Here is a 16,806-nt window from a genome sequence, read left to right on the forward strand (position 1 = left end):
ACCCGCACTGTGTGGACTTAAAGCGGTATAAAACACAAAACCAAAAAATGTCATGTATTGCAGATTACTAGTTCTTAAAATGTGGTGGCTGCATTCGTTTTGTTTTTTTGGGCTTCCCCCCCCCCCCCGTTTTCACCTGGTGATCTGGCCAGTAAACACACCTTCTGTATTAGTCTCCATTCACACTACCGCGACTTGTCAGCCTGACAAGTCGCGGTCCATGCAGTGCTACAGGACCCGTTCTAATAGGAGCGACACAAGTCGCTCCGACTTAGAAAAGGGGTCCTGTACTACTTCGGGGCGACCTCGGAGCGACTTGCATAGACATATTTATTATATGAAGTCCGTAAGTCGCGCCGAAGTCACGGTGCGCGCGGCTTCACAGGTCGCCCCCGAAGTCGTGCCGCTTCAGTGTGAATGCGGTCTTAGAGTGCCCCCACTTTTGTGTTATTTGTACTAGCAGATTTAGAAAACTGAAGCCAAACTCCAGCTCACACTGCAGTTACACCAACTTTTTTCCTCCTTTTAGGTTAAAGGTTTTACAAAACCTTTATATATAAAAAAGGCGATTATAAGTATCCCTGTCAGTGTTCTAAGGTTTTTGTTTCCACATTCTAAATGCTACATTTTCTGGAGAGCTTGTTCTGGTGAAAAACAGACTTAGACCCCTTTCACACTAGCAGTCTAAACGGTCATTTTTTCAGGCTGACCCAATCTGACCTTCAATTCTCCTCTATGGAGCGGACATGTGTCCTTTTACACCTATTTCATCCAATACACTAAAGACAGATGTAGATACGTTCCCCCTGCAGTCTAGCGGATCAGATCAAATGGCAGTCGAGTGTAAACAGACAGGTGATCCATTTACATCCAACCGCCAATAGAGGAGAGCAGGCTGTATCTGATCTGAATAAGTGGAGCAGACATTGACCGGTCATCCGTCTGCTCAGCGGGGATCAGCAGACAAATCCCCAACCGAGTAAACAAACTCCTTGGAGTTAACCATGTGTGAAAAGGGGCCTTACACGCTGGATTACCAGATGAGTATAAAAAGATAGAAAGCCTAAAACAGAAAAATGCAGCCACATCTAAATATTGGAAGACTGCAATATAATAAAAATGGTTACTTTAGAGTTCAACACTGCTTCAAAACCAGAATTTAATTTGGTCTCTCCCATAGCAACACAGAAGTGGATCTTTTTGGTTATATGGAGTGTGAGGGCAGGCTATACATTGTTGCAGTGTAATTATAGTAAAACAGCCACTAAATAAAATGTGCTGCAGAACTGTGACCGTGGGCAGCGATCTGTGACATCGCTTCTCCTCCAGATACATGCACAAGCTATAGCTGCTGCCTGTATCATTTAATTGGCTTGGCTTGTATGCATTTAAGCTTTTAAATCCTTCCGCAGGTATATTAGTGTCAAGGTCTTTCTAGTGCCAGTGAAGAGCAGACAGTTTAAAGGATCAGCTACCTGTATAAGGCATTGTGGGGCCAGACAACCACTGCCTTCTTAAAGAGGTTGTAAACTCGTTCAAAAAATTTTTTTTTTTTTTTTTTTACAACCTGCAAGAGAAAGACATAATGAGCTAGTATACATCGCATACTAGCTCATTATGAAATACTTACCTTAGAACGAGCCCCCGCCGTGCCGCTCTCTTACCTGTATGACGAGCGACGTGTTCAGTCGCCCGTCTTCCGGGATCGCGGCATCCGGCCATCTGATTGGCCGGAGCCGCGGTGACGTCACTCCCGCGCGCGGGAGCCGACGGTCACGGCACGGGGCTCTGAAGGAACGGCACGATCAGCCGTTCCTTCAGAGCGCATGCGCCAGTGATGTCACTGACTGTATTAAAGGTAAATATCTCCTAAACCGTACATGTTTAGGAGATATTTACAGTACCTATAGGTAAGCCTTATCATAGGCTTACCTATAGGTACAACTTCCTGAGGAGGGTTTACTTCCTCTTTAAAGTGCTCTTAGCGATACATAGATTTCTTCATATATAGGGTAGTATGCCAGGTATGTGTCAGTGTAACACTTCTATTTATTAACTTTCACACAGATCACAGCGCTCCTCTCTGACAATGATTCATCTGCTTTTCTCTCCATAAGGATGCCATCATCTGTCTTCATTGCATCATACAAGGTCACCATCTACTTCCTTCCTGGATTGAGATGACAATTCACAGCTTTATTCATAATGTCTAACACAGATCAGCCTCTGCTGCAGATTTTACCATGTGACTTGCTACAAAGTTACAATGTTGCAGTCTGATCACTGGGATCGAGGAGACTAAGGCCCCATTCACACTGGGGCGATCTGATTTCCCGGGGCGACCTCACAGGTCCCGGCACGCTGCTTGCACCGTGACCTCGGAGCGGCCGGCGCGGACTTCATAACATTGAAGTAAATGCAGGTCGCTCCAGGTCGCCCCAAAGAAGCTCCGGACCCTTTTTCTAAGTCGGAGCGACTTGTGTCGCTCCTATTAGAACGGGTCCACAGCTTCTCTATGCCAGGCGACCTACGGCGACCTGTCAGGCGACCAAGTCGCCCCAGTGTGAACGGGGTCTAAGTGTCCATTCACACTACTGCGACTTATCAGGCGACTGGTCAGCCTGACAAGACACGGTCCATTGTGTGCTACAGGACCCGTTCTAATAGGAGCCACACAAGTCTAAAAGGTTCCTGTACTACTTTGGGGTGACCTGGAGCAACTTGCATAGACATTCATTATATGAAGTCTGTGCAAGTCGCGCCGAAGTCGCGGTGCACGCGACTTCACAGGTCGCCCCCGAAGTGGACTAGTGCCGTGACTGTCGGCTCTCGCGCGCGGGAGTGACGTCACCGCAGCTCCGGCCAATCAGATGGCCGGATGCCGCGATCCCGGAAGAGGTGAGTGAGCGGCACGGCAGGGGCTCGTTCCAAGGTAAGTATTGCATAATGCGATGCATACTAGCTCATTAGGTCTTTCTCTTGCAGGGTGAAAAAAGAAAATGCGAGTTTACAACCTCTTTAAAAAATAAATGCTGCTGTTTGTGCTTTAAAAATAAATACTCAAAATAAGTATAATGACTAAGCCCCTCCCCTTCATGACATTGTTGAAAAGGGGCAGAGCATGGGTGACCTTAAAATGATGCCCCCCTCTGAAAAAAGTTCTGTGGACGCCCATGTCTGAGCCAGGCCTTCTCGTCCAAAATCAGTGCTGGACCTCACAAGTGTGCTTCTGGAAGAATGGTTAAACATTCCCATAGACACACTCTTATACATTGTGGACAGCCTTCCCAGAAGAGTTGGACCGGTAATAGTTGCAAAGGGTGGGCCAACTCAATATTGAACCCTACAGACTAAGGCTAGAATGCCATTAAAGTTTATGAGCATGCAAAGGCAGGCATCCCAATAATTTTGGTAATCAGTGTATTCTTGTTCCTGGATTTGGATATACTTTAAAGCAAACCTGCGTTTTCCCTGACAGTGAAGCCGCAAGCTGTCACAGCCCGGTGCCCACACTAAAGATGCCAGCACCACTGAGAGGAGGGGAGCGAGGCTTCAGGGGGCCACATCGCTGGATCGTGGGACAGGTGAGTGTGTGTTTATTAAAAGTCAGCAACTACACTTTTTGTAGCTGCTGACTTTTAACAAAAAAAAAAAAAAAAAAAAAATTTATGGGACCCCGCTTTAAGACAAAGTGAGCTTATTCTTAATGCCCTGACCTAAAATGATCCCACCTTCCCCTCCACAAAAGTATACTTATCCAGATACAATGGCTGTTGCCTTTGTTTACATTCACGAGTGAAATACTCCTCCTGGATGCGTCAGTACATTACAGCTCCATGGATTTCTAGGGGGCCCTCTCCAGGCCAGGTGAGGGAGATATACACTATCTCACAAAAGTGAGTACACCCCTCACATTTCTGTAAATATTTTATTACCGTATATATTTTCATGTGACAACACTGAAGAAATGACACTTTGCTACAATAACTCAACACAGCCATTAAACGGGGCAGGTGCAGCTGGCTCTCTGCCTTGCGCTAAGAGGTGGAGCCAACAGTCAATCAGGCAGTTGGGTGCATCTCGACAATATTGTTAGGATCCTTCCAGAGCCTGCTCTGCCACTTCAGCCGACTTAGGGTTGCTAAAGTAAGTGCACTTCTCTGACCTACAAAAAGCTTTGGCTATACTTCTTTTAAATAGGGTTTCAGTTTGTGCTGCTCAGATGCAGTCAAGTTCCACTTCAAAGTGAACTGAGGGGACTTTGTCACTGTTCCTGGAATTGTCAGTTTTTTCATTTTACTTGTCGCCTGAAGTTAAATTTCAGAAAAATAGTCATGCACGAAACTGACAAATACGAAGCTGGATAAACCCCAATGATAGCAAAAACTAATTATGTTCCTCCAACAAATGCGATCATGGATATTATACAGGGATAATTAAGCCACAAATCATTTGATTATATGCTAAATGGAGGTGCAAACTGCCACCTGAGTCAGGATTAGAAAACATCCAACTCCAGCTCAGATTCAGCAGATGTGGCTACAGCCCCAGAGGTGACCAGTTCCTAGTGAACAGACAGGCCAAGTTATCTGGAATAAGGCCTCTTACTATGGTCACCAAAACGCAGGTAAACTCCACTGAAATTATTAAATAAAACCAACTGACACTTTAAACTTTCTTTGTGATAGAAAAACGGATTCAAGAACTGACAGTCTATCTAAATCCAAGAACAGGAATGTAATAGATTGCAGCTCACCAATCCTTCGATGTGGCGGCTGCATCAGTGCACTTTTTCCAGGAGGTTTTCCTTTATTTTCACTTCGTGATCCTGCCAGTGACACATTTCCTGTCCTAACATGACAACAGTCACTTCACATCCATAGCTTCAGAGGAACACCCTAGGACAGCAAGTGTGTTATCACTACAGACCACCACCCCTCTGCTCTTTTCCATGTGTGTTCTGGGTTCATTGTTAGGGTTTATATGCAATTAACTACTTGCCGACCAGCCGCCGTACTTATACGGCAGGTCAGCTCTGTTACGCGAAATGACGTACATGTACGTTGCTTCGTGTAGCAGTTAGTGTGGGCGCATGCACGTGCCGATTGGCTGGGGGGGGGGGGGGAGCCAATCAACAGGTCTGGCAGCCGCGATGTCCGCCGGGCACCCACAATCGCTCCCCGTGGAAACAGAACGGGGGTCTGCCGATGTAAACACGGCAGACTACTGTTCTGTCAGTGATGAACCCTGGGATCCGTGTTCCTCCCATTTAGGAACACAGGACTCTGTTTATCCAGTGAGCCAATCCCCAACACAATTAGAAAGCACCCCGTAGGGACACATTTAACCCTGTGATCGCCCCTGGTGTTAACCCCTTCCCTGGCAGTGTCATTAGTACAGTAACTGTGCATATTTTTAGCACTGACTACTATAGTAATGTCACTGGTCCCTCCAAAAGTGTCAATTAGGTGTCCGCTGCAATGTGGTGGCGATGCATACTAGCTCATAATGCCTTTGTCTTGCAGGGTTTGTTTGTTTTTTTGGGCAGGATACAACCACTTTATTGAGGGGGGAGAGAGAGAGGAACCAGCGAAGGCAAAACCTAAGCAAAATAAACTTCAGCTATAATCCATGCATTTTTACCATACAATTAGCAGTTTTACTGGGTTTTTGCTTCAAATGTGTGTATCGCTTTTCTACTTTTTGCTACAGAACTGGTATTTTCCATTACAGCACAGATCAGAGATCTGCATGTACTTATCTGAGGATTCTTGGACAGAGAGAGACAGAGGAGTAAGAGAAGGGTCAGGGTTATCTGATCAGCTCCTCTCCGGCCTTGAGGTTCCAAATAAAATGATGTAAATACTTGCAGAGGCACGATAAAACAGCTATTCACACCAATACTAAAAAAAAAAGTCTGCTTCCAGGTTTAAGAAATAGGGTTGTGTGGCAAACAGACAGCAGGTGGGTTATGGGTAGGTTGTGAGGAACAGGGTGGTCTCTGTTGCAAGCAAGCAGGAAGAAGTTAAAAAAAAAAAAACAAAAAAAAAGGGGCAATCCAGCAATTTCTCGAGTGAAAGTGTTCTGGGACCCCTTCAAGAGAAAGGAGTGTAGCAAAGAACAAAGGGGTACAATGCCAATTCATTGATACTGCCCATTCACAGCAGTCAGTCAAATTCATCCTTTAAACACATGTGGTTGAGTGGTCGGGTATTTAGAATAAAAACGGAAGTTTAAACAAATATAAAATGTTATTTACTTGTGAGGAAAAGTTATTAGGGGTGTGTAAACTGTAAAGCTGGCCATAAACTTAAGATTTCTTCCCTTCAGCCCCACAGTCTGAATGTGAAAAAAGGGATAAAATTGGATTTTTGACTTACTGTAAAATCCATTTCTCTGATGTTCATTGAAAGACACAGCTTGAGAATCTTGACCAGTGGCTTATACTGCCCCCTACAGGAGTAGGACACTAGGCAGAAAAAAATAAATAAATAAAGACTCTACTATGCCTATGGGCAGTTCCATGAGGGTATACTCCCCTCTCCACTATAGGTCTTCAGTTTTGTAACAAGCAGTGAAAGAAGTAATACAACTCCATAGAGGGGTGGGTGCTGTGCCCGTCAATGAACTCGGATAAATGGGATTTTACAGTAAAGTCAAAAATCCCATTTTCTCTTTCGTTCATTGACAAGACACAGCACCTAAGAATCTTGGCCAGTGGGAGGTCCCAAAGCAGTGTCAAAACATGAGGGGTGGGAACAGCAAAAAAAAAAAATCCCAAGGCTTAAAAACATAGCCAACCAGGTAAGTGGGGCTCAACAAATACACCTGGAGCCCACCTGAAACAACTCCCCCAAAGGGGGAACAGACCCTCTAAACAGCAGCCTGCAAAACCTTGCGGCCAAAAGAAGCATCCGCAGATGCCAACACATCCACTTTATAGAATTTTGTGAAAGTGTGCACCGACAACCAAGTGGCCACCTTGCACACCTGCATCACTGATTTCTGACATCGGAAGGCCCAAGAAGCACTGAGCGCCCAAGTAGAGTGCGCCATCACATGGAAAGGAGGAACCTGACCCTTGATCGAATAGGCCTGAGTCACCATCTGTCTGATCCCTCTCGAAATTGTCACAGAAGCGGACAGGTCTTTCCGAGGTCCATCTGTGAGCACAAATAGTGAGAGTCTGACTTCCTAAAAGACTCCATAGCAGCCAGGTACACCTGAAACAACCGGACCACATCCAGGGCATGCAACACAATTTCCTTAAGATGTCTAGGCCTGGGACATAGGGAAGGCAGCACAATGTCCTCATTCAAGTGGAAATCAGACTACTTTAGGAAGGAACGACACACAGGGGCGAAGAACCATTTATCTTTGTGGCTCACCAAGTAAAGGGTGCGACAAGAGAACGCTGCCAATTCTGACACCCTGTACGCAGATGTGAACGCCACCAAAAAGTCCACTTTCTGGGACAGTGTAAGCAGGGGAATCTCCCAAATATTTTCATTGGGAGGCTACTGGAGGAGGACTGAAAGCACCAATGCCAGATCCCAAGTCAGTAGAGACCACACCGGTGGAGTCAAATGTCAAACCCCCCAACTAAAAAAGGTACGCACCAGAGAGTGCATGGCCCGGGGTCATAGAAAGAAGACCGCCAATGTCGACACCTGGCCCTTGATGGTACTCAAAGCCAATTTCGGCTCAACCCCCCATTGAAAAAAGGTGAAGACCAGAGCCACAGAGAGAGCGAGGGTGAACACCAAGTGACTCACAGCACAAAATGTACACTTTCCACTTACGATGGTAGCTCTTCCTAGCTTTCAGCAGAGTCACGATCACCGATCAAGACAAACCTCCATCTTTCAGCTCCTGGCTTTCAACAGCCAAGCCGTCAAAGCCAGCAACTGTAAAGCAGGACGGAAGATTGGCCCTTGGGACAACAAATCCTCCCTGAGAGGCAGTCGCCAAGGGACATCGACAACCATCTGCACCAGATCAGCTTACCAAGACCAACAAGGCCAGTCAAGAGCTACTAAAATGACCAGAAACCCTTCTGCCTCGATCTTGCAGAAGAGACTCGGCAGAAGCTTGAGAGGAGGGAAGACGTAAGTCAGACAATACTGGCCTTATGGGGACCACCAGCGCATCTGTGGCGTCCGTGAATCCAGTGACCATGCCACAAACCTCTGAATCTTTCGGTTGAGCCGAGACGCCAGCAGATCCACCGGGGGGGTGCCCCATCGGAGACACAACTGATGAAACATCTGAATGAAGGGTTCACTCCCCTTGGTCCAACACCTGCCAACTGATGTAGCAAAGCCAGCACCGGGGCCAAACACTTTTGTGAAGACCCAAGGAGCGGAGGTGAGACCAAATGGGTAACGCCATGAACGGATAATGCTCCTCACCCAAAATGGAGGAAGCACTGGTGACAGACATATTCTGGAATGTTAAATAAGCGTCCTTGATGTGGATAGAGGCAAGGAAATCCCCCTGATGCAGGGATGCCACCACTGTGCGAATGGACTTCATTCTGAACTTCTATACCTGTACAAGGCAGTTCAGTGCCTTGAGATCCAGAACTAAACGCACCTTGCTCTTTCTTTTGGACCATGACCAGGTTAGATTAAAACCCCAGAAAACGTTTCGGAGGTCAGAACCAGGACAATCACACCCTGAAGCAACAGGTCTTGCACCGCCCCAGAGGCGGTAGAGGCAGTAGTCTGCACATGTCCAAGATGGCTGCCAACAGGAAGGCAAGGTAAGACCTTGACACAGGCACATATTGGAAAGTGCTGGTAAGCATCCTTGATGTCGATAAAGGAAAGAAAATACAACCGGTTGTAGGGAAGCCACCACCATGCGAATAGACTCCATTCTGAACTTCGGATTTACCTTGCCCTCTTTATTTGGAGCCATGAACATATAGAAAAAAACATTGTAGAAACAACACACATAGCCATATAAGGATAAATATTAAAAACAAAGTTGGCGACTGAACAATTACATAGTGTGACCACGCATGACATGGGGGAACCTTGCAAGGTCATAGAGACCTTGGGTCTCCATGACCTTGCAAGGTTCCCCCATGTCATGCGTGGTCACACTATGCAATTTTTCAGTCGCCAACTTTGTTTTTAATATTTATCCTTATATATATGGCCATGTATGTTGTTTCTACAATGTTTTTTTCTATATGTATCAATAAAATTTCATAATTTTTTATATATTCATGAGTGGTTGCCCGCTATAGTCCCACCTAGGGGATATTTCCCTTTCTTCTATTGTCCAATACAGGGATGAGGGCCACCTAACTCATTAACTCTTATACAAGACCCCACTGTCTCAATTTTTTGGAGCCATGAACAAGTTTAAATAAAACCCTGAAGCCATTCCAAGGCTGTAACTGGGACAATCACACCATGAAGCAACAGGTCTTGTACCGACCCAAAGAGAGCTTGCAATCTGTCCAGGGCCAGGTGCACATTGAAAGGAAAGAACCTTTCCTGGGGGGGTAAGAACAAAACTCAATCTTGTAGCCAGACCGTATCACTTTGTGGACCCACTTGTCTTGCACTAAGGAGGTCCACAGGCCCGAAAGCCAGCGAAGACATCCCTCCACCCCAGGCATGGGTGAGGGTGCATCTTCATGCAGAGGGAGGAGCCTTCTCCACAGATCTGGCTCTCGGCTTGCCAGACTAAGGTCGATTGGATCTAGGGATCAACCAATATAGTTTTTTCAGGGCTGATACAGATCCCGATTTTCAGGCTACCCTTCAGGCCAATATTCTACACATTTAAAGTTTTTTTTTTTTTTATCATCACTTATTGTGGTCACAAGGAATGTAAACATAACTTGTGACATTAATAAGCAGTGACAGGTACTCTTTACGGAGAGATCTGGGGTCTATAAGACCCCAAATCCCTCCTCTGCACTTAAAAGCATTCAAAAGGCCAAGTTTGGCTGTTTTGAATAATGTAACTTTTTAAAATCTGGCACCTTTAAGGGTCCATTCAGACTAGCGCGACTTGTCAGCCTGACAAGTCGTGCTCGGTCGCTCGCCATTGATTAGCACAGGACCCGTTCTAATAAGAGTGACACAAGTCGCTCCGACTTAGAAAAAGGGTCCTGTACTACTTTGGGGCGACCTGGAGGCGACTTGCATTGACTTCAATTATATGAAGTCCGTGCAAGTTGCGCCGAAGTCGCGGTGCACGCTGTGCACTGCGACTTCACAGGTCGCCCCAGTAACCGGAAGTGATGTCATGACATTGCTTCCAGGTTACTACATCGGAGACCTGATCAGAGCTAACTCAGGCTTTGTTCAGGTCTTCGGCCAACCGGCTGGACGCTCGGGCCTCTCAGTGGGACAGGAGTCCCAGGCAGGGTGGCAGGGGTCCCCTCCCGCTGCTTGTATTAACAGCCGAGCAGCTGATTGCTGAAGAAAAATAAAGTACTCTTCTCCCCTGTGAGACTCTTCATGATGTCATCCAGGGTAGCTCCCAACGATTTGAAAAGGTAGATCAGGACCACACCTGAAACAGACAGAGTCTAGAAATTAGACTCCTGCGAGGTGCGGGAGTCTCCTGCATGCTTGCATAAGTGTAAATTTACTGTCCCCTCAAAAAAAACTCAACACACAGCCATTAATGTCTAAACCACTGGCAACAAAAGTGAGTACACCCCTAAGTGAAAATGTCCAAAAAAGGGCCCAATTAGCTATTTTCTCTCCCCAGTGTCATGTGACTTGTTAGTGTTACAAGGTCTCAGGGTGAATGGGGAGTAGGTATGTTAAATTTGATGTCGTCGCTCTCTCATACTGGTCACTGGAAGTTCAACATGGCACCTCATGACAAAGAACTGAGGATCTGAAAAATAGAATTGTTGCTCTACATAAAGATGACCTAGGCTATAAGAAGATTGCCAAGACCCTGAAACTGAGCTGCAGCACAGTGGCCAAGACCGTACAGCGCTTGACAGGACAGGTTCCACTCAGAAGAGGGCTCGCCATGGTCGACCAAATAAGTTGAGTGCACGTGCTCAGCATCATATCCAGAGGTTGTATTTGGGAAATCGATGTACGAGTACCGCCAGCATTGCTGAAGAGGTTAAAAGGGGTGTGGGGTGTCAGTCCTCAAACCATATGCCGCACACTGCATCAAATTGGTCTGCATGGCTGTCGTCCCAGAAGGAAGCCTCTTCCAAAGATGATGCACAAGAAAGCCCACAAACAGTTTGCTGAAGACAAGCAGACTAAGGACATGGATTACTGGAACCATGTCCTGTGACCTGATGAGACCAAGATAAACTTATTTGGTTCAGATGGTGTCAAGCGTTTGTGGCGACAACCAGGTGAGGAGTACAAAGACAAGTGTGTCCCATCTACAGTCAAGCATGGTGGTGGGAGTGTCTGGGGTTGCATAAGTGCTGCCGGCACTGGGGAGCTACAGTTCATTGAGGGAATCATGAATGACAACATGTACTGTGACACACTGAAGCAGAGCATGACCCCCTCCCTTCAGAGACTGGGCCGCAGGGCAGTATTCCAACATGATAACCACCCCAAACACACCTCCAAGACAACCACTGCCTTGCTAAAGAAGCTGAGGGTAAAGGTGATGGACTGGCCAAGCATGTCTCCAGTCCTAAACCCTTTTGAGCATCTGTGGGGCATCCACAAATGGAAGGTGGAGGAGCGCAAGGTCCTCCACCAGCTCCGTGATGTCGCTTAGGAGTGGAAGAGGACTCCAGTGGCAGTCTGTGAAGCTCTAGAGAACTCCCATGCGCAAGAGGGTAAAGGCAGTGCTGGAAAATAACAGTGGCCACACAAAATATTGACACTTTGGGCTCAATTTGGACATTACTCACTTTTGTTGCCAGCGGTTTAGACATCAATGGCTGTGTGTTGAGTTATTTTGAGGGGACAGCAAATTTACACTAATATACAAGCTGTACACTCACTACTTTTCATTGTAACAAAGTGTAATTTCTTCAGTGGTGTCACATGAAAAGATATAAAATACTTACAAAAATGTGAGGGGTGTACTCACTTTTGTGAGAATAATGTTGTGGAGAGCAATCACATGGCAGTTACTCATTATGCATTTAGGCAGCTAGACATGGTGAAGAGGACTTGCTGAAGTTCAAACCAAGCATCAGAATGGGGAAGAAAGGGGATTCAAGCGACTTTGAATGTGGCGTGATTGTTGGTGCCAGACAGGCTGATCTGAGTATTTCAAAAACTGCTGATCTACTGGGATTCACACACCACCATCTCTAGGGGTTACAGAGAATAGTCCGAAAAAGAGAAAATATCCAGCAAGCGGCTGTTGTGTGGACGAAAAAATGTCTTGTTGATGTCAGAGGAGAATAGGCAGACTGATTCCAGATGATAGAAAGGCAACAGTAACTCAAATAATCACTCATTACAACCAAGGTATGCTGAATACCATCTCTGAATGCACAACATAGTTTAACGCCACGGCCTACCTGAGTATTGTTGCTGACCATGTCCATCCCTTTATGATTACAGTGCGCCCATCTACTGATGGCTCCTTCCAGCAGGATAATGCACCATGTCACAAAGCTCCAATCATCTCACCACTGCTTTCTTGAACATGACAATGAGGTCACTGTACTCCAATGGCCTCCACAGTCACCAGATCTCATCCAATAGAGCACTTTTGGGATGTGGTACGGGGATTGGCATCAAGGATGTGCAGCCAACAAATCTGGAGCAACTGCGTGATGCCATCATGTCAATTGAGGAATGTTCCCAACACCTTGTGGGCAGTTCTGAAGACAAAAGGGGGTCCAACCTGGTACCAGTGAGGTAATAAAGCGGCCAGTGAGTGTATATATTAACCTTTACTAGGAGGACATGTTGCTTGGCTCCTTACAACTGCTTGCTATTAGACAGGACTGATAGGCTCCTGAATGCATTATTCACTTATCCACACCAAATAAAAGCCTACCAAAATGCACAAAACACATGCAGCCCTGATGTAGGACATGAGGAAAGGAACAAAGACGACAATTAAGGGACAGAAAGACTGGCAGCTGGCATCACTGACTGGTGGTCCGATTACAGAAGACAAGGAGTTGGCGGCAAAGCCAAACTGACAACAAACATCACACACTTGGCAGCAGCCACACAGTGCTAGACAATGTCTACACAGCTAAGGAAACTGTCAAAAGAAGAAACTGTGCCCAATCTGGACCCAGCTTTAAATCCACAGGGCAACTTAGACCAACATCTGGTATCTACACAGACAAAACCATCTCACAGGCACCACAAACTAGAACGGCAAGATGGGCCGCTGCCACCAGGCTGAGTTACAGAGAAGTGCCATCACCTACTTACATGTCGTGCCTCTACATAAGAGCTGGTATATACAATGCCTAGAACAAACATGAGCACAGAGGTTGCAGGTGGTGGCAGTAAGGGGGGGGGGGGGGGGTGACAGGAGAGGAGCCATAGAAGGAGATATTTGTACTGAAAAAGAGTCCAGTAGGGGCAGTATGGTTGGGATGGAAGCGGACACTGACAATAGGGAAGTATAGAAGGGGGGGGTGAAAGGAAGGAGGTCTAACAACGACAGGGTGAAGGGTAGTATGAAGGGTAGAAGAGGAGGTAGTAGAGAGGGGGGCAATGAAAATGACAATAGGGTGAAGTTACAGTCAAGAGTAACAGAAGAGAGCAGTAGGGTGGGGGAGGAGGGGACTATGTGTGGTCCAACAAACGGACAGGGGGCAGTATGGAAGGTATAATTGTCACAGAGGGAGCGACAAGAGGAAGGGGGGGGGGGTGGATAAGGAGGACAAGAGGAAGGGGCGGAAAGAGGTGGGGGGATAAGGGCGACAAGAGCAAAGGGCGGCAAGAGGGGGGGATAAGGGCGACAAGAGCAAAGGGCTGCAAGAGGTGGGGGGATAAGGGCGACAAGAGCAAAGGGCTGCAAGAGGTGGGGGGATAAGGGCAACAAGAGCAAAGGGCGGCAAGAGGGGGGGGATAAGGGCGGCAAGAGGGGGGGGGGATAAGGGCGGCAAGAGGGGGGGGGGATAAGGGCGGCAAGAGGGGGGGGGGATAAGGGCGGCAAGAGGGGGGGGGGATAAGGGCGGCAAGAGGGGGGGGGGATAAGGGCTGCAAGAGGTGGGGGGATAAGGGCAACAAGAGCAAAGGGCGGCAAGAGGGGGGGGATAAGGGCGGCAAGAGGGGGGGGATAAGGGCGGCAAGAGGGGGGGGGATAAGGGCGGCAAGAGGGGGGGGGGGATAAGGGCGGCAAGAGGGGGGGGGGATAAGGGCGGCAAGAGGGGGGGGGGGATAAGGGCGGCAAGAGGGGGGGGGGGATAAGGGCGGCAAGAGGGGGGGGGGATAAGGGCGGCAAGAGGGGGGGGGGATAAGGGCGGCAAGAGGGGGGGGGATAAGGGCGGCAAGAGGGGGGGGGGATAAGGGCGGCAAGAGGGGGGGGGGGATAAGGGCGGCAAGAGGGGGGGGGGGATAAGGGCGGCAAGAGGGGGGGGGGGATAAGGGCGGCAAGAGGGGGGGGGGGATAAGGGCGGCAAGAGGGGGGGGGGGATAAGGGCGGCAAGAGGGGGGGGGGATAAGGGCGGCAAGAGGGGGGGGGGATAAGGGCGGCAAGAGGGGGGGGATAAGGGCGGCAAGAGGGGGGGGGATAAGGGCGGCAAGAGGGGGGGGGATAAGGGCGGCAAGAGGGGGGGGGGATAAGGGCGGCAAGAGGGGGGGGGGGATAAGGGCGGCAAGAGGGGGGGGGGGATAAGGGCGGCAAGAGGGGGGGGGGGATAAGGGCGGCAAGAGGGGGGGGGGGATAAGGGCGGCAAGAGGGGGGGGGGGATAAGGGCGGCAAGAGGGGGGGGGGATAAGGGCGGCAAGAGGGGGGGGGGGATAAGGGCGGCAAGAGGGGGGGGGGGGATAAGGGCGGCAAGAGGGGGGGGGGGATAAGGGCGGCAAGAGGGGGGGGGATAAGGGCGGCAAGAGGGGGGGGGGATAAGGGCGGCAAGAGGGGGGGGGGATAAGGGCGGCAAGAGGGGGGGGGAGATAAGGGCGGCAAGAGGGGGGGGGAGATAAGGGCGGCAAGAGGGGGGGGATAAGGGCGGCAAGAGGGGGGGGATAAGGGCGGCAAGAGGGGGGGGATAAGGGCGGCAAGAGGGGGGGATAAGGGCGGCAAGAGGGGGGGGATAAGGGCGGCAAGAGGGGGGGGATAAGGGCGGCAAGAGGGGGGGATAAGGGCGGCAAGAGGGGGGGGAAGGCCGTGGAAGGATGTGCACCTCCAAAAAAACCGCTTCCGCGTTTCGGGGGTGTTCCCTCTTCATCAGAGCTCTGATGAAGGGGGAACACCCCGAAACGCGCAAGCGGATTTTGGAGGTGCACATCCTTCTACGGCCTGCGGTAGCAGATGACGCCCAGTGGAGATCTTCGGTAGGCCAATATTGCTTATACTTTCCCACGTTTCACAATTATCTTGTGAGTATAATGTGTACGTATGTTTACAATAAACTGTTTTAAAGATAATGCGCTAGGCTGGTGTTCCCTCTGTCCATTCCTTTTGTGGGGATAGATGGGGCAGGGGCAGAGGCAGAGATAGATGGGACAGAGAAGGGGCAGTGGGGGGGGGGGGGATAGATGGGACAGAGAAGGGGCAGTGGGGGGGATAGAGGGGACAGAGATGAAGCAATAGGAGGGGGATAAGAGTGACAAGAGTGGGGATAAGAGTGACAGAGGTGGGAGGGGGGTAGACCCAGGGTAAAGGGGCAGAATGGATAGTGATTGTCAAAGGAGTAAGCTTGAGAGGGGGGGGTGAAGGATATTTGGGCAGTACAAGGCTGATAATGTAGGAGGGAATGGGTGACAGCAGAGGGTCCCACTGACAGGGTTGTGTTGAGATGTCAGGAAAGGGTGTTTAGGGACATCCGGTTAGTGGCTAGGGACAAAGGAGGGTCATGTGGCCTGATAAAGCGAGAGAGAAGTAGGGGAGGAGGGGGTCAGTACATACATAGGTCTCTCCTCACCTGTCTCGGTGTCCCAGGCCGCCCCGCTCTTTCTCTCTCTCTCTCCTATTGTCGCCTCCCCAGGTTGCCTGGCAGCGTCACCATGACGCCCATCGCACGAGGCCACTGCGACCAATGAGGGCGCCCCTAACAAGCATCTAGGAGAAGAACATAGCCGCCATCCACTCCCCCTTCCGCGCTGCATGCCGGGAGACGACGTTGCCTCCAGACCCCGCCCCATTTATTTGTTTTGGAACAGGACAAGGTCGCTTCGTCTCGTGCTCTGTCCTGGCCAATGAACAGCTGGCTGGGCGGCTTCCGCACCACGTGACTTGTTGCTACGGCTACAGGGACTCTTCCCTTGTGAGATGGGTGGAGCTTGTATTATTATTAGTTTCCTTTATTCTAATCATCCCCCTTCTAAATGGACCTGTACTTAGGGTTGCCACCTCAACCCGTTAAAACCGAGCACGCATTAATTACACAGGTTCTGTGGCTGATTAAAGTGGTAATTAAACGCGGTGCCTTATCTGCATTTTTTTAGCCCAGAACCTGTGTAATTCATATGTGTTCAGGTTTATAGGGATGAGGTGGCACCCCTACTGTACTTTAAGGGGCACTTCTGTATTCTAAAGGGAAGAAGAAAACAAAATGTGTCCAAAAGAAAGGGGGGGGCGGGCCATCACTGCACTCTCCCAAGATTAAGATCTGAATGGCCAAAGTTTTTTTTTTTTTTTTGGGGGGGGGGGGGGGAGGGTTTGCGGGGTGCTAGAAATTCTTAAGGCTGCATTCACATG

General features: G+C 49.0%; 1 protein-coding gene across 1 annotated transcript in view; it reads right to left on the reverse strand.

Annotated features, from left to right (window-relative positions):
- Positions 1-16,233, reverse strand: part of ADIPOR2 (adiponectin receptor 2) — a 123,476-nt gene extending 107,243 nt beyond the window's left edge. Inside the window, exon 1 of the mRNA XM_082255452.1 lies at positions 16,031-16,233. Coding sequence (XP_082111578.1) covers positions 16,031-16,214 — 184 coding nt within the window. The 5' untranslated portion in view covers positions 16,215-16,233. The remainder of the gene's footprint in view (positions 1-16,030) is intronic.
- Between the last annotated feature and the right edge of the window lie 573 nt (positions 16,234-16,806).

Source organism: Pelophylax lessonae (genome assembly GCF_965119305.1).
Source record: "Pelophylax lessonae genome assembly, chromosome: 4".
Lineage (NCBI taxonomy): Eukaryota > Metazoa > Chordata > Amphibia > Anura > Ranidae > Pelophylax > Pelophylax lessonae.